The 22,590-nt window shown below is 37.9% G+C and overlaps 1 protein-coding gene and 1 long non-coding RNA gene across 2 annotated transcripts; one reads left to right on the forward strand and one right to left on the reverse strand.

The window, feature by feature from the left end:
• Positions 1 to 5,409: 5,409 nt before the first annotated feature.
• On the reverse strand, positions 5,410 to 19,648 carry ube2z (ubiquitin-conjugating enzyme E2Z). Its single transcript, XM_014974745.2, has 7 exons — positions 18,798 to 19,648; positions 16,854 to 16,926; positions 15,534 to 15,721; positions 14,858 to 14,969; positions 14,179 to 14,291; positions 13,998 to 14,088; positions 5,410 to 6,780 (listed from the first exon to the last, which is right to left on the reverse strand). The coding sequence occupies exons 1-7, from the start codon at positions 19,253 to 19,255 to the stop codon at positions 6,598 to 6,600; spliced, it is 1,218 nt and encodes a 405-aa protein (XP_014830231.1). The 5' UTR covers positions 19,256 to 19,648; the 3' UTR covers positions 5,410 to 6,597.
• Positions 19,649 to 19,887: 239 nt separating this feature from the next.
• On the forward strand, positions 19,888 to 21,360 carry LOC148157882 (uncharacterized). The gene is made up of 2 exons (XR_015764053.1): positions 19,888 to 20,137; positions 21,180 to 21,360. It is a non-coding gene; the product is annotated as an uncharacterized LOC148157882 (long non-coding RNA).
• Positions 21,361 to 22,590: the final 1,230 nt, after the last annotated feature.

A 22,590-nucleotide genomic window follows, 5' to 3' on the forward strand; every position in this document is an offset into this window, starting at 1 on the left:
TCTAGCTGTAATAAGCTGAAATTAGTTGATCTGCTTAAGTTACAAATGATCAGAAAGCCAGAAGCCAAAAAACGCTTTATCTCAGCGAAAGAAGTCAAAAATGGACTATCTGTGAATTTGCAGCTTTACATTCAATTTTCAGCCTTGTTAGTTGTTGGACAGCTCCGAAATGCTGAGCAGCACTAGATCTAGCTGTAATAAGATGAAATTAGTTGATCTGCTTAAGTTACAAATGATCAGAAAGCCAGAAGCCAAAAACGCTTTATCTCAGCGAAAGAAGTCAAAAATGGACTATCTGTGAATTTGCAGCTTTACATTCAATTTTCAGCCTTGTCAGTGTTTGGACAGCTCCGAAATGCTGAGCAGCACTAGATCTGGCTGTAATAAGCTGAAATTAGTTGATCTGCTTAAGTTACAAATGATCAGAAAGCCAGAAGCCAAAAACGCTTTATCTCAGCGAAAGAAGTCAAAAATGGACTATCTGTGAATTTGCAGCTTTACATTCAATTTTCAGCCTTGTTAGTTGTTGGACAGCTCCGAAATGCTGAGCAGCACTAGATCTAGCTGTAATAAGATGAAATTAGTTGATCTGCTTAAGTTACAAATGATCAGAAAGCCAGAAGCCAAAAACGCTTTATCTCAGCGAAAGAAGTCAAAAATGGACTATCTGTGAATTTGCAGCTTTACATTCAATTTTCAGCCTTGTTAGTTGTTGGACAGCTCCGAAATGCTGAGCAGCACTAGATCTGGCTGTAATAAAGCTGAAATTAGTTGATCTGCTTAAGTTTACAAATGATCAGAAAGCCAGAAGCCAAAAACGCTTTATCTCAGCGAAAGTAGTCAAAAATGGACTATCTGTGAATTTGCAGCTTTACATTCAATTTTCAGCCTTGTCAGTTGTTGGACAGCTCCGAAATGCTGAGCAGCAGTAGATCTAGCTGTAATAAGCTGAAATTAGTTGATCTGCTTAAGTTACAAATGATCAGAAAGCCAGAAGCCAAAAACGCTTTATCTCAGCGAAAGAAGTCAAAAATGGACTATCTGTGAATTTGCAGCTTTACATTCAATTTTCAGCCTTGTTAGTTGTTGGACAGCTCCGAAATGCTGAGCAGCACTAGATCTAGCTGTAATAAGCTGAAATTAGTTGATCTGCTTAAGTTACAAATGATCAGAAAGCCAGAAGCCAAAAACGCTTTATCTCAGCGAAAGAAGTCAAAAATGGACTATCTGTGAATTTGCAGCTTTACATTCAATTTTCAACCTTGTCAGTTGTTGGACAGCTCCGAAATGCTGAGCAGCACTAGATCTAGCTGTAATAAGCTGAAATTAGTTGATCTGCTTAAGTTACAAATGATCAGAAAGCCAGAAGCCAAAAACGCTTTATCTCAGCGAAAGAAGTCAAAAATGGACTATCTGTGAATTTGCAGCTTTACATTCAATTTTCAGCCTTGTCAGTGTTTGGACAGCTCCGAAATGCTGAGCAGCACTAGATCTGGCTGTAATAAGCTGAAATTAGTTGATCTGCTTAAGTTACAAATGATCAGAAAGCCAGAAGCCAAAAACGCTTTATCTCAGCGAAAGAAGTCAAAAATGGACTATCTGTGAATTTGCAGCTTTACATTCAATTTTCAGCCTTGTCAGTTGTTGGACAGCTCCGAAATGCTGAGCAGCAGTAGATCTAGCTGTAATAAGCTGAAATTAGTTGATCTGCTTAAGTTACAAATGATCAGAAAGCCAGAAGCCAAAAACGCTTTATCTCAGCGAAAGAAGTCAAAAATGGACTATCTGTGAATTTGCAGCTTTACATTCAATTTTCAGCCTTGTTAGTTGTTGGACAGCTCCGAAATGCTGAGCAGCACTAGATCTAGCTGTAATAAGATGAAATTAGTTGATCTGCTTAAGTTACAAATGATCAGAAAGCCAGAAGCCAAAAACGCTTTATCTCAGCGAAAGAAGTCAAAAATGGACTATCTGTGAATTTGCAGCTTTACATTCAATTTTCAGCCTTGTCAGTGTTTGGACAGCTCCGAAATGCTGAGCAGCACTAGATCTGGCTGTAATAAGCTGAAATTAGTTGATCTGCTTAAGTTACAAATGATCAGAAAGCCAGAAGCCAAAAACGCTTTATCTCAGCGAAAGAAGTCAAAAATGGACTATCTGTGAATTTGCAGCTTTACATTCAATTTTCAGCCTTGTTAGTTGTTGGACAGCTCCGAAATGCTGAGCAGCACTAGATCTAGCTGTAATAAGATGAAATTAGTTGATCTGCTTAAGTTACAAATGATCAGAAAGCCAGAAGCCAAAAACGCTTTATCTCAGCGAAAGAAGTCAAAAATGGACTATCTGTGAATTTGCAGCTTTACATTCAATTTTCAGCCTTGTTAGTTGTTGGACAGCTCCGAAATGCTGAGCAGCACTAGATCTGGCTGTAATAAGCTGAAATTAGTTGATCTGCTTAAGTTACAAATGATCAGAAAGCCAGAAGCCAAAAACGCTTTATCTCAGCGAAAGAAGTCAAAAATGGACTATCTGTGAATTTGCAGCTTTACATTCAATTTTCAGCCTTGTCAGTTGTTGGACAGCTCCGAAATGCTGAGCAGCAGTAGATCTAGCTGTAATAAGCTGAAATTAGTTGATCTGCTTAAGTTACAAATGATCAGAAAGCCAGAAGCCAAAAACGCTTTATCTCAGCGAAAGAAGTCAAAAATGGACTATCTGTGAATTTGCAGCTTTACATTCAATTTTCAGCCTTGTTAGTTGTTGGACAGCTCCGAAATGCTGAGCAGCACTAGATCTAGCTGTAATAAGCTGAAATTAGTTGATCTGCTTAAGTTACAAATGATCAGAAAGCCAGAAGCCAAAAACGCTTTATCTCAGCGAAAGAAGTCAAAAATGGACTATCTGTGAATTTGCAGCTTTACATTCAATTTTCAACCTTGTCAGTTGTTGGACAGCTCCGAAATGCTGAGCAGCACTAGATCTAGCTGTAATAAGCTGAAATTAGTTGATCTGCTTAAGTTACAAATGATCAGAAAGCCAGAAGCCAAAAACGCTTTATCTCAGCGAAAGAAGTCAAAAATGGACTATCTGTGAATTTGCAGCTTTACATTCAATTTTCAGCCTTGTCAGTGTTTGGACAGCTCCGAAATGCTGAGCAGCACTAGATCTGGCTGTAATAAGCTGAAATTAGTTGATCTGCTTAAGTTACAAATGATCAGAAAGCCAGAAGCCAAAAACGCTTTATCTCAGCGAAAGAAGTCAAAAATGGACTATCTGTGAATTTGCAGCTTTACATTCAATTTTCAGCCTTGTTAGTTGTTGGACAGCTCCGAAATGCTGAGCATCACTAGATCTGGCTGTATTAAACTGAAATTAGTTGATCTGCTTATGATCAGCAAGCCAGAATCCAAAAACGCTTTATCTCAGCGAGAAAAGTTAAAAATGGACTATCTGTGAATTTCCAGCTTTACATTCAATTTTCAGCCTTATTAGTTGCTGGCCAGCTACGAAATGCTGAGCAGCACTAGATCTGGGCAGTATTAAACTGAAATTACTTGATCTGCTTTTGATCAGCAAGCCAGAAGCCAAAAACGCTTTATCTCAGCGAGAAAAGTTAAAAATGGACTATCTGTGAATTTGTAGCTTTACATTCAATTTTCAGCTTTGTTAGTTGTTGGACAGCTCCTAAATGCTGAGGAGGACTAGATCTGGCTGTATTAAACTGAAATTAGTTGATCTGCTTATGTTCCTTATGATCAGCAAGCCAGAAGCCAAAAACGCTTTATCTCAGCGAAAGAAGTCAAAAATGGACTATCTGTGAATTTCGAGGTTTACGTTCAAGTTTCAGCTTTGTTAGTTGTTGGACAGCTCCGAAATGCTGAGGAGCACTAGATCTGGCTGTATTAAACTGAAATTACTTGATCTGCTTATGATCAGCAAGCCAGAAGCCAAAAACGCTTTATCTCAGCGAAAGAAGTCAAAAATGGACTATCTGTGAATTTCGAGGTTTACATTCAAGTTTCAGCTTTGTTAGTTGTTGGACAGCTCCTAAATGCTGAGCAGCACTAGATCTGGCTGTATTAAACTGAAATTAGTTGATCTGCTTATGATCAGCAAGCCAGAAGCCAAAAACGCTTTATCTCAGCGAGAAAAGTTAAAAATGGACTATCTGTGAATTTATAGCTTTACATTCAATTTTCAGCTTTGTTAGTTGTTGGACAGCTCCTAAATGCTGAGCAGCACTAGATCTGGCTGTATTAAACTGAAATTAGTTGATCTACTTATGATCAGCAAGCCAGAAGCCAAAAACGCTTTATCTCAGCGAGAAAAGTTAAAAATGGACTATCTGTGAATTTGTAGCTTTACATTCAATTTTCAGCTTTGTTAGTTGTTGGACAGCTCCTAAATGCTGAGCAGCACTAGATATGGCTGTATTAAACTGAAATTAGTTGATCTGCTTATGATCAGCAAGCCAGAAGCCAAAAACGCTTTATCTCAGCGAGAGAAGTCAAAAATTGACGATCTGTGAATTTGCAGCTTTACATTCAATTTTCAGCTTTGTTAGTTGTTGGACAGCTCCTAAATGCTTTGGAGCACTAGATATGGCTGTATTAAACTGAAATTAGTTGATCTGCTCATCTTCCTTATGATCAGCAAGCCAGAAGCCAAAAACGATTTCTCTCAGCGAAAGAAGTCAAAAATGGACTATCTGCGAATTTGCAGTTTTACATTCAATTTTCAGCCTTGTTAGTTGTTGGACAGCTCCGAAATGCTGAGCAGAACTAGATCTGGCTGTATTAAACTGAAATTAGTTGACCTGCTTATGATCTGCAAGCCAGAAGCCAAAAACGCTTTATCTCAGGCGAACGACGAGAAAAATTGACAATCTGTGAATTCGCAACTCTACATTCAAATTTCACCATTATTACGTCGATGTGGCACAGATCAGAAATATTGAGAAGAAGCACTTCTGGCTGTTTGAAATTGGAACCAGGTCTAAATCTTATGTTTCCTGCAGACTGTAATCTTGAAATATTCCAATCCAGTTCAGAAATACTATTTATTTTTTCCAGCGACCTGCCTCCAACATGAAGGGTGATTTATAGATACTGATTGGTTGTTTGATTGAAACAAAACAGTTTGTCATAACCTGTTTAAGTATTAAAAACATAAGTTTCTTTAAAACACATTCAGGCCCAGAAATCTTGTGCTGCATGTAAAAAACTTCCAGAGTAATGTATTCATTTCCAATAGTCATTACACAGTAGTATGACTACTATCTCAGCGAAAGATAAAAGATAAAAGGCCAGGCAAAAATTATTTTGAAATATTTTCTTTAGTTTCTTTTCCAAGTCAGATAAAGAATCCTGTTATTATCTGAGAACAAAAACACACAATGCTCCTCTAGACTTTTGGGATTAAAACAATAATTTTATTGGCCAAAACATTTTGCTGAAGTGGAAAAGGGAAGTGAACATCTTTCCTTTCAAGCCCAATGATGACAGTGCATTTTCAGCAAATATCAACTGAGAGTAGTCAGACATGCATGATTGTACTGAAATGCAAATGCTGTTTTTATTTTTAAATAAAAACAGCATTTGCTGTGAGGAAATGCTGAAGATTTATCTTTTTTAATTATTGTTTTGACATTTTTAAGAATGTTAGGAGATTAAACGAAAATCACTATTATTGTGTTACACTGCCTTAAACAGAACTGAAGTGTTACTTGAGTGTTCCTTTTCATTTTCGGATCTTCTTGTTGACTTTACCATCGATGGATGAAGCTAAAGAACTGAACTGTTGGTTTGTATCCCAGTTGCAAAAAAAAAAAAAAAAAAAAAACTAGACAAGAACAACTAACTCACTGTACTCGCCAGTTATTTTTGTACAGCACTGAGGAAACAAGTCATACCAAATGATGGAAATGAGTCCATTAAGTTTCAAATAGTTTCATTATATATCTGATAGCAAATTCATTTCTGATTTATTGTCAACAGTCAATCCCAAAAATCTTAAAGGAATTTGAAAATTTTTATAATAGACTAGAAGACGTGTTGGAACAAATACAACCTTGTTGTCCAGACTGACTTCGATTCACCCAGAGGAGACAAGGCACATCACTTACTCTGTGTCTTCCTCTGTTAAGATCTTTCTTCACAAAAAAAAAACAAAAAAACAAAACAAAACAAACAAAAACAAAAACAAACCAAGGCTCCCATGAAAGAGTGCCTCACTTCTGCTCCAGCTTATTCAAGCAATAATGGACTCTCTTGCTTGGAGAAATAATTTGAAGTTGGGTTTTACTGTTTTTATTGTTTTTTTGTTGTTTTTTTTCATCCAAGTAAAACAAAGTAAAGTTAACTGATTAGCTGCAAAGATTGAACAAACAAACCTGGTAACAACAGGACCATGGAACCGTTCCCTCAGCACACAGTGGCAGAATCATTTAGCTATAAGCCCTGGATTCAAATTGGCTGGTGAAGCCATAGACAATGACAACCCATCATAATACGTCATGTTCCTCCACACAAATCAGCAAGTTAAAAAGAAAAAGAGGCAAAATAAGAACCAAAGTTCAGTTCAAAATCAGCCATAGACTCAGGGCTGGGAGCTGCCCTGGCTGTCCAGGTCCGTTTCGGAAGAACTGGTGTCTGAATCTGAGTTGTTGTCGTTCCGGTTATCGTCTGCCAGGCTTTTTTCCCGTATTCTTCTGTGAGTGGTGCCGAGGCGAGCCAGCAGGCTGTGGTAATCGAAACAGCCACGCTTCTCACCAAACGGGTCCTGTGGAAAGGTCACATCATCACATCAATTCATCTGTGGCAAGCCTCAACAGGAACATTTTGTTAAACGGGGAAGAAAACCCAAGTAATTCCTCATCACATCACCAGAAAAAAGTTGCATTTCTTTGTCTTTTATATTTGATATTTGCATCTTCTTGTGTTCAGTATTTAACACTGTCTTTTATGACTGAGGTGCCTGAACTAGAGGTGCACTGATTTATCAACCAGCCAGCATCGATTTCCTTCATTTTTGGAGATTGGTGATTGACCGATAATTAAATGTGAAGCTGATCTTATCCACTGATCTTATCTTCCTCGGCAAATATGTAAAAATCAGCCACTGTTCTCTTTAGCTCTGCTGTTAGGTTTGACTGTTACACCTACATGTTTGAAGTTAACAATAGTTTCCCCAACTCCAGTGTATACTTTCCACTATTCACAGGGAAAGTGGACACTTTTTCCAATTCACAATTATGCATACAGTGGAACCTCTTAGTGCCAACTAATAAGGCAAACTGACAGCATCAAAGGTAGAAACATTTCTGGTGATGTACACAAGGTGGCGCTAAATGTAGACGATGTGCTGGTATATGTAAGTGAATCAAACACATCACTGCCTATGTTATTTCTGAGCTTGAGCAACTTTGGTGACAATACAGGACATAAATTGGATGCGAATAAAAGGCAGACATTGACATTTGATTATAAATCTCAAAATTTTTGTGTGCTGAACTAAAACCTAAATGGGACCAGACTGTATTGAAATACCTTGGTGTTCTAATGCCCAAAGATGCAACCACTATAGCCAAGTGTAATCATGAGGATCTCCTGACTAAAATATATTGGATATACAGCAATGGGTTGAGCTCGTGTCATCCTTTTCATGAGCTTAACTCAACAAATTAAATCTGTGAAAATGAACCTATTACCAATATTTATCCTCTTGTTCCAAACCCCACTGGTAAAAATTACAAAAAAGCAATTTATAAAGACAGATACAATGCTCTCCAGATTTATATGGCTAAGAAAAAGCTGATAATTAGATTTAAAACTCTACAACTCAAAAGAATTAGGGGAAGTGAACATACCACATTTAAAGATAGTCCTATTCACAAATAAAACCTCTGATAAATCTATGTAATAAAAACTATAACTACGTTCGATGGAAGGACATTGAATTAGCTCTTATGCAGAATCCTCTTCTGCAGGTAATGGTGGGAAATAAATATTTAGAACAGATTAAATTCAAAACTGAAAGTCCTTGAATAAAATTTTAATTAAAAACCTGGTCAGAAGTTAAATAAGAACAAAAACCACACGATAACCTGAGGATTATAAGATGGTGTGTCTATGACCCTGATTTTAACCCCAATCAAACAAATACTAGATTCCCAAACTGGTCGTTTAAAAGTACACAACACATTTCTCAATAATGGATTATGGGAAAATAAAAGATTTTCAAACACTTACAGCAAGTTATAACTTATAGAAAAATGATTTCTATAGATATCTATAGGTATGTCAATATCCCAAACGGGAAGTTATGAGACATGATGAGCAGGAACTACTGATTAATGAAATATTAATGGCACATCAGGCAAAATCCAAAAGTGTATTAGGTAGTGACCTAATCACAAGTCCATCTTAAAGCAGTGGCTTTAAGATGGACTTGTGATGTAAAAAAAACGTATTCAAGTTTATTAACATTCAAAATGGGAAAAGAAAAGTAAAATGAAAATCACAGAAGAGAGACACAGTTATTGCATGACAGTGTGGAAATGTACAAACTCATATTCATGGATAAAGTGTAATTGGAAATGCTTGCTAAGAGTTTTTATAACAAACTGAAAATTCCTTGTACTGGGGAGAGCCTAAGTGCTGGAGACAATGTGGAAACAGAACCCAACCACTGGCATATTTTAGGCTGTACAGTAAATAAGAGAATATTATGTAGAAATACACAAACATATTGAAAATATTTTAAAAATAAGCATACCTTTCAAATTCACCACCTTTATTCTGGGTAGAACAGTATTTCTACTGACAATGTAAAGTATTTGTATCAAATAAATAAAAAAACTGTCACCAGACGCTGCCTCCTCCCTGAATCTCCTTATGGTTATGTACAAAAAGTAATATCTTTTAAGAATAGTGGCCTTTTGTTACTGCTTTGTGTTCTAGATCTGTTTTTTCCCCCCTTTTTTTTGTAAATGGAAATGTTGAAGAGAAGGAATTTTGTAACCAATCATAGACTGGACCTGCACTCAAAAAAAATTAACTTAGGGGGTTATTACATTAACAAAAGTATATCATGTACTTTTAACACAATAATTTCATGTCAAACAAAAATGTGATAAAATCATGTTGGATAAACAAGAAATTCAACAACTTTACTTTTATGAAATTTAATCATGTTGAGATAACATTTTAGTCAGACTGATCTTGTGCTGAAGACGACTAGCAAGATCATGGGAAATCACACGAGACCACTCGATCCGGGAAAACTCCAGCGGCAGTTATGAGAAGACTACATTTTCGGTCAGGGGAGGCAGGTGAGGCAGAGCCTCACCTGTCATCATGGAAAAATAATATATAATAATAAAACCATTTATATTGCTATTTTCACCCTGTGGTTTGTACTATAAAGTATCTATTTTTTACTTAGCTTAACCAATTCTGATGATTTTTTCTTCAAAATCGCTGGATTTTCGCATTTTCCCATTCAAATGCTCAGAAGCGAAGCCGGTGAGGCAGCAGGAAGCTGAGCCTCACCTGGGATTGTGCAACCTCTCGCTAAATGCACTGGCTGCCATTCTATGAGAGCATGTTCGTCCTGTCTGTACGCCGGCAATAAAATGTGAAGCTGACACCCCACCCACGTCAAAAAATTCAGCAAATAGTCTGAATGGTTAGTGCTCCGTTTGTGCAGGTTTGTGCCGTTAAAATTTTTGTTTGTGCAGTTTTGGTTTCTGAGATATTAAAAATTATTTTTTAGGTCATCTAGAGTTCACCATCCCCCCATATCGCTCCAAAACAAACCAAAGTGGGCTAGTTCGTTAGTGCTCCGTTTGTGCAGGTTTGTGCCGTTGAAATTTTCATTTGTGCAGCTTTCGTTTTCGAGGTATTAAAAGTTATAATTTTGGCCGATGACGTCACCGTCACCCCATCTTGCGCCAAAACAAACCAAAGTGGGCTAGTTCGTTAGTGCTCCGTTTGTGCAGGTTTGTGCAGTTAAAACTGTCGTTTGTGCAGCTTTTGCTTTCGAGATATTATATATATATATATATATATATATATGTGCACAATGCTGCTATGTTTGGTCACGTTTCTATGTAATTTATGTACTCAAGTCAGTGGCTAACATGTGCTAACATCACGTGAAGTGAAGGTTAGCTGGAAATTATCAGCCTTTCTCTATCATTTGCACAATTTTCTATTTGTTCCATGCTTGTGTCAAAAAACTGAATTGAGGTGGTCATTGCATTTACAAAAAAACATGTTGTTTTAACAAAATAATTTTATGTTTCAAAGGCAAACGTGATAAAATCATGTCAGATAAACATAAAATTTAACAACCTAGCATTAATAAAATGAATTCAAGTTGAGACAACGTGACTCAATTTAATCCGAGTGATCTCCCGCAGAAGAGGGCCTTGCGAGATCAGGAGATCACGCGAGATGCTAGCGAGATTACATTAAACAACAGATGTTTGTACAAATCTAGAAACGTGCACTGTAAAAGGCAATACCTATTCTTAAATTATGTTTGTATGCTTTACTTGCGTCTCACTAAACTGTTTAGTCAACTCAAGTAATGTGAGTAATTTACATGTTTGTGCTAAGAAAGGTACAAGACTAAGTTATTTTGAGTAAACTGGATTTGAATATTTTCGTTACTGGAGTGAATGCGTCAGCTCAGCAGTGCGCATGCGCAGTAAAGTGCGGGAAGCGTCTAGAATGTTTGTGGACTTAAATACTTGAAGAAACAGAGCTTCGCTAAAGGTGAGTTATTCGTCTTCAGTATGTTTTTATGTGACATGTATGCCTTTACTACTCGCATATACAGTATGGGTACAGGTGGATTTGAAATGAGATGCAGGTGATCAGTTTGTGTGATCGGCAGCAAGAGACTGCGATCAGCGATCACCGATAACACACTTTTTCACAGAAATTGGCAGATTATGATTGGTGGCCGATCGATCGGCACACCTCTAAATTTAACACTAAGCTAGTTAACAAGAATAGGCTACTAGTTTTGTTATCCATCTTCCGAGCTGGGTAGTAGTGGTTACATTTACTTGAGTAACATTTTTGGGGGGCACTGTACTGTTTTTTACTTTTATTAATAGAAGCAATAATCAATAATAGTACCTAATAACCTAATAGGTAATGCTACATATACTTGAGTAGATTGACTTTGCATTAAGAAATAGACTTCATTGATTGGAAACATTAGATTCTTAGACTTCTGCAACATATGAGCAGATGTTTTTGCAAATCTGAGCATGATTGCTCAGCATTTTCTTCATGTCAGTACTTAGATGATTTTTATATTAACAAAATGGGTATTTTATTTGAAAGTTATGCGCTTGTTTATGTATTTATGTTGAATAAAATGCCCAATTGTACACCCCCCCAAAATCAGTGGAGGTTGTAATTTTACTGATAGACAGGTCTATCAGCAAAATTCCTCCAGAGCTAGGTGCGATTGTTACTGTTTTTGCAGAGTTTGCCAGAGTAGAAAGTGGGATCTCTCGTGTTGCTTTCAAGGCTGAAGAGGAGTGATTGACGATGCATTTCCCAAGATTCTGGTCCAGTTTGAAAGAAAGGTGAGCATTATGTCGTGATTTTGTTTAAGGAAGGAAATTCTGCAAAGTTTTTATCTATATCTTGTTGTGCACACATGCACATTAATCTTCTTCACACCTGTACAATAAACTTCATGCTCGACAAAACCAGTTGTGTTTTGGTAGCAGGTTGGAAAATTACAGTTGCTCCTTTAATTGTACAACCATCAACATTCTAACCTGTCTTAGTCAGACAACAAATAAGGGTGAACAATTATTCTAGGCCACTTATTTTGAAAAAATGTGATTTAGTTTGGCCTGGGTTCTTTCTGCATGGAGTTTGCATGTTCTCCCTGTGCATGGTGGGTTCTCCGGTTCCTCCCACAGTCCAAAAACATGACTGTCAGGTTAATAGCCTCTCTAAATTGGCCCTAGGTGTGAGTGTATGTGTGCATGGTTGTTTGTCTATCTCTGTGTTACCCTGCGACAGACTGGCAACTGTCCAGGGTGTACCTCGCCTCTCACCCAGAACGTTAGCTGGAGAAAGGCAATAGCACCTCCCGACCCCATTAAGGGACAAGGGTGTACAGAAAATGGATGGATGGATGGTGATTTAGTTTTCTTCAGAATATTTTATTGTTTTTCCTACTTGTAGACCAAAGATGCTGTTGCCATAAGGACCTCTACTCTGGGATGTCTCTCAGTTTTCCTCGACAACGATGGAGGAGAGTTGTACAATGTCTCTTGTATGTATTATAATTCTGTTTGTCAGAGGTTGTGCACAAGAAAATCAAAACTTTCACCTCATTCTTTTTTTAATTTGTACTTTTCTTATTATCCACAGGATTCAGATGCCATGGCAGACTTCATCCAGGTTCCTGTGGGGTAATTGACTGTTATGTTATGCTAAGTATATCATTTTGTTAAAATAAAACATTGAATCTTGTAAATTTAAAATCTGTGCCTGTGGTAAGCTGAACTATTTTGAAGTTTCTTGTTACTAATTGACATTGACATTAAAGGTTTTGTTTAAACTATTAATTGAAACTAGCTTAAATGAATGTTCAAATGGGCAAGAGTTTATACTTTTTGTAGTAAAGGGCCTGCACTGCACATGGTAAAGAAAATGGATAACAATTTTGAAAATACAGTTCTGTTATACCTTTTCTAATTGTTGAGTGTTCTTTCTACCCTGTCACCCAGTGCGGTCAATCATGGAAAGGATTTCCACACAATTAAATAGCTGTCTTTCAGCATGAAGCATGTTTGTTGAACTAACTTAATTTTCATGAGTTGGATCAACTTAATTAAGTAGTGTGAAGGTACCACTGTAAAATAAGTTGGTTTCAACTAAATTCGCATTCAAGTAAAGTCAATTATTTGGTCCAAAACATTGCAAATGAATTGGGCTGGCTCTATTAAATTACATTGGGTTCATGTGACAAAGTGGTTCAGTTTATGTTCACCACTTGTCCCTTATATTTTCTCATTCACTTATTTTTATAGTTGGTTATAATAATTAATGTAAACATTGCAATTTTTCTTTACTTACTATCCCGGGTTTGTTTGTGTTAGCATTATGTTGCAGGATCTATCTATGTTTAGGTTGGTTATTATTTCTGGATTGTGGGTTGAATTTGTTTCAAGGTGTATTTATTTTTTCTTTGTACTCACCATCATTTGTCCTTGTAGATCTGCAGGAGTATGGGAGGGGCCGACCCAGTACTTCCTGATTAAGTGGCTGGATGATGTCAGTGATTACCTTATTGGGTTCTACCAATTAGAGGGTTTTTCTTTTGTGTATTGCTTTGTTTGTTTTTCTTTAAAAATAATCTTTTTAGTTATCTGGGATTATGTAACTTATTTTGCAGATAATTTTATTATGTAGGAGTTTGTAAATTGATTTGTAGTTTTGGTGTTTCTTTGTTTAGATTTTGTTTGTTTTACCTGTTCCTTGGTGGCTGTGTCCAATCAAACACAGGTGTGGTGCCAAGTTTGTATAAAAACAGTGAGTTTTTGAATGCTGGGGGGGAAGTCTGAGAAATGACTGAATAAAAAAAATATAACTGGAAGAAACTGAAGCAGTGCCTGGACCTGATTTTCTGCTCACCTCTGATCCTTGAGCCTAACCTACTTTACAGTCCAACTGAAGTAAATGAGTTGAATCAACCTCATTTGCTTTAAATTGGAATTACCTTAATAAATTAAGTTGAACCAAAACATTTGCTTTAGATTGGAGTAACAGAATTACATAGTGCTGAAACAAAGCAAAGTAATCAGGTGGAAATCCTTTCCATGATTTTTTTTATGTTAATCCAAAGAGTTATTTCTTTGAGTGTATGACCTTGAGGTGATAATCAAGCTCTTGTCATCGTTTCGATGTTTCAGATATAACGATTTTAAAAAATAGTTCAAAATAAAATAGATTTACCTGCATGTTCTGACCCTGCAGATGCAGCCTCTCTTTGCAGACTCCCTCATAGAAGTCGTAGTATTCTAGGAAGGACTTCTCCATCACGCTGCTAAAAATCACATGCAAAATATTCCCTGTTACGTCAGACAGAAAGATAAGAAGAAAATACATGATCCTTAGTGAGAGTGTGTTTTCTCACCTCAGAGCGTCAGGACAAGGAACTTTGCCTTCCAGCATGTCACATACAGCCACCCTCATTGTCTCATGGCGGATACACTCATTGTAATTCTTACTGTCCCCTGGGTGGCGCTCCTTTAGGACACACAGTTCAAAAGTATTCTGTGGAGCTTATGTTTAATGGAATGATAAAACTAACAGGAACTGACATGATGCAGTCCTGAGATGTTTGCTCTATTAGCACATATGGTTAATGCAAACATTCACTTCACCATGACAAACTGCTTTTGGCTTGCTCTGTTTTCAAATAATTTTCACATTTCGGCATTATTGCTTGCAGTAACATAATTACCCAGTAACATTTTTACATTTCCTATCAGCTTAACATCTTTTAATACAAAAACGCGGTGGATTGAATCAGTGCCCCAACATCTGGGCTTAGCAAGTTTTCTTGGGGGAAACCCTGAACTGTTTAAATCCATTGTTGCCAAGATTTTTAATGATGTGAACAAGCTAATGCATGAACAAGCTTACTCATGTTTGATTTTACTTTCATTTCTTATTTAATGGAAACACTGCAACTGCGAAACACTAGCAGAATATAGACAAAGAGTTGCACACATTTGTAATGGAAACGATCAATTTGTGTTGCTGCTGTGTCACAGCTGCATGGTGTTAGCAGCCCTGCTAGGAGGCGCTACCTGCTCGAAGCCGGGCTCATTGTGATAGGGGTTCTCCGTCATCAGGGACTGAATGGAGATGAGGACAGATGATATGCTCTGTGCTGGACTCCATGCTGGGCCAGTCCATGTCCTACACACACACGCACGCACGCACGCACGCACGCACACAACAGCACAACTAATTCACATACAGTCATTACTGGAATACTTTCTATTTATAGCCAAAAAAATAAACATGACGGTATTTACCAGATTTTTTTATTATTATTTCATTTTAAGACTTAAGTAATCTCCAGCCACATCAATATTTACTAAACAAATAAAAAGTACATCACAAAAATGCCCCAAACACATAAAATAAAAATTCAGATCACTGAAATCTAAAGGGAATGAGCTTTTCTTTATCATGTCTGTTATTCTGAGGTATGTACAACCTCAACATAACTTTTTAAAGGTAATTCATGTTACCAGGGCAAAATGTGTTTGTTATTCTTCCTGTGTGAATGTAGATTACTTAAAAATATGACTCCATGCTTTTAAGTATCTAGTATGATCGGAGACTACAAAGTTAAGCAGAAAAATTTCCCAGAATTTTTTCTTTATCACAGGTGCATGTAGCAACATAACAAATGGACTTAAATTTCAGGATTCTAAAACAATGAAAAAGCACACAAAGCCAGAGAGGCAGACTTACCCCAGGATGCTGAGGCACACCTTGCCGTTGCGGTAGAAGTTGGGGTTAAAACGCACTGTGTTTTGTCCGGTTGTGATGAGCTTCACCCGGGGTGGATGGATGGGATAATCGGGGGGACAGCGGAACAAGAAAAGGAAGAAGCCGCCCTCATACGGTGTGTCAAACGGTCCTGTGATCAGAGCGTGGATCTAAAATGTGGAAGATAATTATGAAGCACAGGAACGATTTTAATCGACTGGTAAAATGTAAGAAAAATACATCCAAATCTGTCAAATTTACTTGTCCATGCGCTATCTAAGTAGTAACTACAGCTTTCTTTAAGAAAGAAAATGAACTGATGATGTCACAAAAATGTCATCAATTTAGTCAGAAGATCCGATTTCTCTAAATTAAATTATTATAAAAATCTAACATGATGGTCATTTTTGCATTCAGCTGTGCAAATTAGTCCTAATTCAGTTGAAAAAAAAAAAAACTACTTCCAAAAACTATTTTTTTGTAACCCAGTGCTTTTTTGTAAACTGAGTAAACATCCAGGGGTTTACAAACGTACACCCAGTTTATTTTTCCGCAAAAATTAAAATGAAAAAATAATTCCTTTGTCTTCTTCCTATAGTCCTGCCGTCATAAGAACAAATACACAGTTCGCTCAGAAACAACCAGTCACTTAGGAGGAGGGTCTGTCAATCACCCTCATGTTTGGGCTGCTAAATGTGCTAATGGCAGAAAAACAATTTACAGTTTCAAGAAAACAGTTTGTCCCCTGTCATTGGTGACTATGATAACTAGCCTGACCTGTCATGGTAGGCTCTGTTGTGGGAAAACCAGCTGTAGAGCAGCAGAGAGAAATGGTTAGGAGTTGAGCAACACATACACTAGGTTGTATGTGTATGTATGTAGGTCCTCCTGACTGACTGGTTGTTTCTGAGTGAACTGTGCATTTGTTCATATGGCTCTGTTTTTCTGTTTTTCATCAGGTGGAGGACCTAGATCTTTTTTGTAAATTATCTGTCTCATAACACTGTCACGGCAATGGTGACAGTTTTAACAAATATGTAAAAATATGTAAACATATTTTTTTTTGTAAAAGTTACCTACTGCAGCTTGAAAGGATTGATAGCAGAAATTAAATGTCTGATTGAAGCCAGCAGGTAAAATGACATCTTGATAAAAATGAGTCAGGAATAACCACAGAGTGCCGCTATTAAAATCTTCCAGAATGAAAACAGGAGTATGAGGAGAACGCTAAAAGAAGGAAAGGAGGGGATCTGGTTAATGTGGGGAACATTTCCCACATGGTAACTAGTCTGTGTTCATTACCTTGGTCATGTCTTGAGGATCCGGAACAACAAACATCCCAGGGGGGGGTTCCTTGTATATGGACATAATATCCCTGCAATGAAAGGACATACAAACTAAAATACATTTATCATACAAATTAATGAACACTGCCGGTTCTATCATTGATCTTTTAAACCAGGGGTCCCCAAACTACGTCATTTGGTCCGGCCCCCTGAACAATGCCGGATCCGGCCCTCCTCCTCATACCAGAGAGCATTCAGTGTTTTTTTTCATATATTGTATTTTCCAGTTTATATGTGGATTTTTCTTCAACCACCAGGGGGGCTCTTGAGTAGATGTGAAACTAACTTTCCCTCAATGGAATATATACTCGTCAGTCCCAGTCACCGTTTCACTCACGGTTTTTTCCATTTGCATTCTGGGTAAAAATCTATCTAAAAGCGCGAATGTGTCCGCCCCCATCCCCCCCCCCTCGACAGTTTCGAAGACAGAGCAGCCTCCCCCCCCAAGGCAAGAATTTTCTAAGGTTTCTTTCTCCAAAAACTAAGACCGGCCCCCGACCAGAGAAGGGAACAGCTATGTGGCCCTCGCAGGAAAAAGTTTGGGGACCCCTGTTTTAAACACTGCTTAAGTTCTTTGAACTGCTATTATTCCAGCATAAGCATACATAAGATTGCTCTGGTCTCTCAGGTGGTTATTCCACTTTTCTCCACTCATCTGTCAAGAACTTCAGTGTAAAGTCTGACAAAGATTTTAAATTTGATAAGTTAGCAGGTTTTCTTATCAAATTTACAGTCAAAATTAAAGACTAGCTCCTTCTCAGTGATCTGGAGAAGGATCAAGGCCCTTGTACCATCATGGCTGGATTAATCCATGTGGTTCACCAGAAATTAATACATCATCTGACTGCAACTAGTGCAGTGCAGCAGCCATTCTTCTCATTGGTAAGCAAAAGCGTGACCACATAACATAACACCGATAACTTCTGTGGCTTCCACTGCCAGGTGTAGACGGTGAAATCCCTCCTGATATTGAGCATCAGAAATAACCTCAGATGGACAATTTATAGCTTAATTATGAATAGATGTTAAACAATAATTGCATTGCTATACAAATATACAAATCTACATCCATCTTTATAAAATAAATTTTAGTTGTACTCTAAGCTATTAATGGTGCATGATTTTAGCAAATATTTAAAAGAACAGTCATCTTCAAGTCCTGAAACAAAAGTCTGATAATTTATTTTCCTACTATGTCATTCTGTTTCTCCTGGGTCTAATGCCTGGATCACTCACATTGAAAATGGTGTGGGTTTTCTGTATGTATATGGAGGTAGCTAGAAAGACTAGCTTGAAAACAAAACGAATGTGTCTATAATGTGTCTATTAAATGGAATTGTATAGTCCCCTGGTATTCCTCCTCCTCATAATATGCATGTTATAAAATCTTGAACATCCAATTAAATATCACAATAAGGAAATAATTCTAAGTAGACATTTTATAAATGTATATGGAACAGATGAGGTGAAATTAATTACAGTAATATGGCGTAAAATTCATTTCTTCCTTTTAATCGACTTTCTTTTCTCGTTTTCGTTTGGTGGGGGCAAAGCTTAGGTTTTGTTTTCACTTTCTGCTGAAGCTGGAACAGTGCTGCTGGTTTTTCGCTGCTTTCAATAACTAGGAAGTCAGCTTACCGTTCATTTTAAAACAAAGTGTTGAAACGGTAGAAGAAATTAAATGTCAACTTATTAGAAATGTGTGAGCGTCAGTTATAGTTGGAGCATTGTTTATTAGGCTACAGAGAGGGGACTACGTACATATTCAATGCATTAAACCAAGCTGTAAAATAATCATGAATTACTTGGTATAACGTCCTCGAATGCAATTTTAATTAAGAGTTTAGTAATAACAACACATACAAATAATAGAAACAGTCTCCAATTACTCTTTATTTACCTCTTTATCCTCAAAATGCACTGCTGGGATGCCTTCTCGTTGTCCCAGTCTGCACTAAGAGTCGGGTCCCAGGAAGTGGCGTGGATTTGGGACAAGAGGCCCCCTCCTGCCAATCCAGCCACCCCCAGGCCGACACCGGGCAGGGGTGAGGACGTGTGTACGATCGGGGACACGGCCACGACAGGTATCGAAGAGCCGGAGGTAAATGTGTTCCCAAATCCGGTGGCAGAAGAGGTAACAGCAGACATAGGGGACACTACAGCGGTCAGGCCACCCAGCGCCGCTGTAGTCGGAGAAGGAGAGGCCGAGTTCGGGCTAGGGTGCGCACCGCTCGCTGCAGGATGTTCTCCCGGCAAAGAGTTGGCTAAAGTGGGCAGCGGGAAGGCACCGCTACCTTGTCCGGGAACGCCTAAGTCATGGGAACTGCCGCTGTGCTCTTCTCCAAAGCTGTCCGCCATAGCTTACGAGCTAGCAAGCTAGAGAAATCTGGTGTGCACTAACTTGTATTGAAACTTGTAAGCCTCATTGACTCTTGGGCAAGAAGTTCCCTTTACTTTCTATTTACCAGCTCAATCACAGAACAAGGCGGCTTGAGGCGAGTCCAGCGAATAAGGGAATTCTTCCCACGACATGGTGGCTGTTCTTCGTAGCTTAAATATATAGTTTTACCAACCCTCAATAAAGTGTTCCTTTTTAATCTGAATTCAAACTGTCTTCTCGCAACTGACGTCTGTTCTTCCGCTAAATGTTATCGATGTAATTATATGTGTTTGTGTTGAGAAAAAAATGCTTTAAAATGACCAAATCACTATCACAACTTCAGGAACATATCCCCGTCAGCTCTACTGGAAATGAGGAAACTTGAAATATCCGGTGAGGATTTTCAAAGTAAAATTCCTGTTTGGGACATTTTTTTTTCAATGACCGCTTCAAAACCATGACAATAATTTCTTATCATAAAGCCGGAGCTGCAATAGTTTAATAAGTAGCATAATTTCTTCGGACAAATTCAGTAAGAATGAAAACAAATGGTTGCATCACTTTACACACGCTATGTCTACTTTTAAGACTGTACTAAAAAGGTTAATTTGCACAGGTGCATTATTCTGAAATAGTGCATGGACGAAACTGATCCAGCATGTGGCGGTAATAATAGACATAATATAAGAGTAGACCCCGCATTGGCTGTTCCGGCGCAGGAAATACGGCGGCCATCTTGGAGCGGTATATCCTCCTACTTTGCTCAATCAAAACAGCAGAAGATGCCTCAGCACTGAGGGATATTGTTGTTCGGATCTATGGATTATTGATGTGAGGGCTCCACAGACAATATTTCACAAGTAAGATGGACATATTATTGTGTATATTTTGTGATTAGAATATTACTTTACTGTATTTATGTCCACCGGCGAGATACCAGCTAATATTAGCTACAGTGCTTGGTGTAAAACCGTATCTGATGGGGAAACGCGGATTGACGTAACACCGGCCCTGGTTTGGTAGGTGACGCAAGCTACGCTGCTGTTCACTGATTGGCTGAGGGCGTGGACAAGACGGAGCAGCAGAGAGAGAAGAAAAATGAAGGCGCAACGTTTGAAACTCGCTGCAACACGGTAGTGATGGAAGATACAAACAAGCCGTTAACTAAAAAAAGATGCCGGCTTTTTTCTTTGCTTCGGATTTCAATATTCAGCGGCAGCTCGATGGAGCCGTGAGGAATGAGTCGTTTTTGTCAGTAGTGGTGCAAATGTGTAGATATATCTGTCTGGTTTGTACTACATTTAAGGTTGCATACATACAGTCATGGAAGACATTTAAAACACAATGTCTGCTGTATTTGTATTGCTCAAACACAACATGCGCATTTTCTGAAGACACTCGGTTGCACACTACAGTTATAAATAGCTCAATATTGTACAGCATTTTACCTTCTCTTGTTTCTTATCTTTGCGTGAATCTACGTGCTTCGATTGTTTCTCATTTTGCTGTTTCATCCGAGTTTCCCCCGTTGCGAGATAATAAAACATATTATATGACATCCTATTATTGTAAAATGGCTAGATATCAGTTCTCTAATCAAATTATGAATTAGTAATTGTAGAATGAGCAATAAACCTGAAGAAAACGAGTGGTATTTTATCCATGGCTGTAGCATGCATAGGTCTAAAACTTACAAGTAATTACATTTTGTCTTTAATTTACACTATTCCAGTTATTTATAATTCTGTATGGTTGGATGGTAAAAAAAAAGTGTTTGCATGTATATATAAAGTAACATGTTTGTTTTAAATAATTCCTTATGTGTATGTAACTTCCACATTAGTAACTGTTATTTATCCACATTTATGTGCTATAAGCTAAGCATCTAATTACTTTTCCCAGGGAGCAGAAGGAGAGCAACATGGCTGACATGATGGAGTCAGTTGGTTCTCCTCTGATGAGGAGAACCATCAGAACAACAGGGTCTCCTTCAGGAGGAAGCAGCTACCAGCAGATATGGCAGAGCTCCATGGAGAATTGAGACAAACAGAAAAATAAAAGTTGTTGTGTCTCAGTGAACAAAGTCTCTATTTCTGCTCACTCCACACATTATTGTATATACTGTAGTTTATATGGCATCAAACTCCTAATACAATCCTCCCAAAATGTGAGGAGCTTTAGCCAGAGTATCCAAAACCTGTAACCTTAATTAGTGATAAATAAGACTGAGTTTAAACTTTAAATTCTTAGTGTCCAAAATGTGAAAACATGGAACTAGAACCAGTCAGATTGGAAGGAATATGGTTTTATTTGTTCTCAGTATACCTTGGACATCAGGTGAATCATAATTAAACGTATTGAGAAGTTAAAAACAACAGACACATTTTTTTATCAGAAATGTTTCATTAGCATATTGAGCTCATGTGATTCCTGCTCCAGAAAGTTGAAGGTCTCTGGACATCCTGAAGGTAAACACCGACCAGCAGTCAAGAAGATGGACACTGATGAGACATCCTACAACCCAAAGGCTGCACGAAGAACCACGATGGTCTGCGGCGGCAGTTTACCAACATGAAAACACATTGAAATATATTATGAATTAATTCTGATATTTGTAAGTTATTTGCAACACCCTGACTGACATTAGCTCATGTATATTCGGCACTATTACAAGTTTTATCGTAGTTTAATACAAAAATCATCGTTAGCTTACCTGAACCGTCTGAGCCACCTGCTTTCCTGCCGCTGCAAGACGGAGATCAGCTCCTCCTCACCACATCGCAGCATTCCTCCCACTGTCACATTTTCTTTTAGCCTCAGAAAAATCGCAATCAGGCTATAAAAAAATAGCTCAGCTTTCTCTTCTTTTGTATCAGAAAAACAACAACTCGCGTTAGGTCGCATGTAACGAAGCACGGATATGTGTCCCGTCAAATGACAGATCCAGTGACGTCATTTGAGATATCTTGAAAGGAATTTTGACTAGTCAAAATGTAATTTAAGATATCTTGAATTATTATTCTTACTAGTCAAAATGTAAATACAGATATCTTAAATTACCATTCCGGATAGTCAAAATGCATTTTTAGATATCTGGAATGTCAATCCGCGTGTTGAGAGGCGGGGTAAGCCGTTTTAACATAAATTCGGTTTTACTGCTCTTACATTCCAGATATCTCAAATTGTTTTGTGACTAGACGTTTTAGCGTTTTAAGCATGGGCGTAGGTTTGGGTAGGGATGGTAGGGACATGTCCCGACCAATATTCAAGGGATATGAAAAAGTCCCGACCAATTTTTGCCATATTGGCTCAA

The sequence above is a fragment of the Poecilia mexicana genome, unplaced genomic scaffold, assembly GCF_051168715.1.
Source record: "Poecilia mexicana isolate PSO_F unplaced genomic scaffold, ASM5116871v1 scaffold_8, whole genome shotgun sequence".
In the NCBI taxonomy this organism is placed as follows: domain Eukaryota; kingdom Metazoa; phylum Chordata; class Actinopteri; order Cyprinodontiformes; family Poeciliidae; genus Poecilia; species Poecilia mexicana.

Coding starts and splice junctions, on each gene's coding strand:
- ube2z (XM_014974745.2), bottom strand. CDS start 19,255: ATGGCGGACAGCTTTGGAGAAGAGCACAGCGGCAGTTCCCATGACTTA. Junction 14,089..14,178: donor CCTTGTCCTGACGCTCTGAG/GTGAGAAAACAC, acceptor TGTGATTTTTAG/CAGCGTGATGGAGAAGTCCT. Junction 6,781..13,997: donor TGCAGGGTCAGAACATGCAG/GTAAATCTATTT, acceptor ACCTTTCCACAG/GACCCGTTTGGTGAGAAGCG.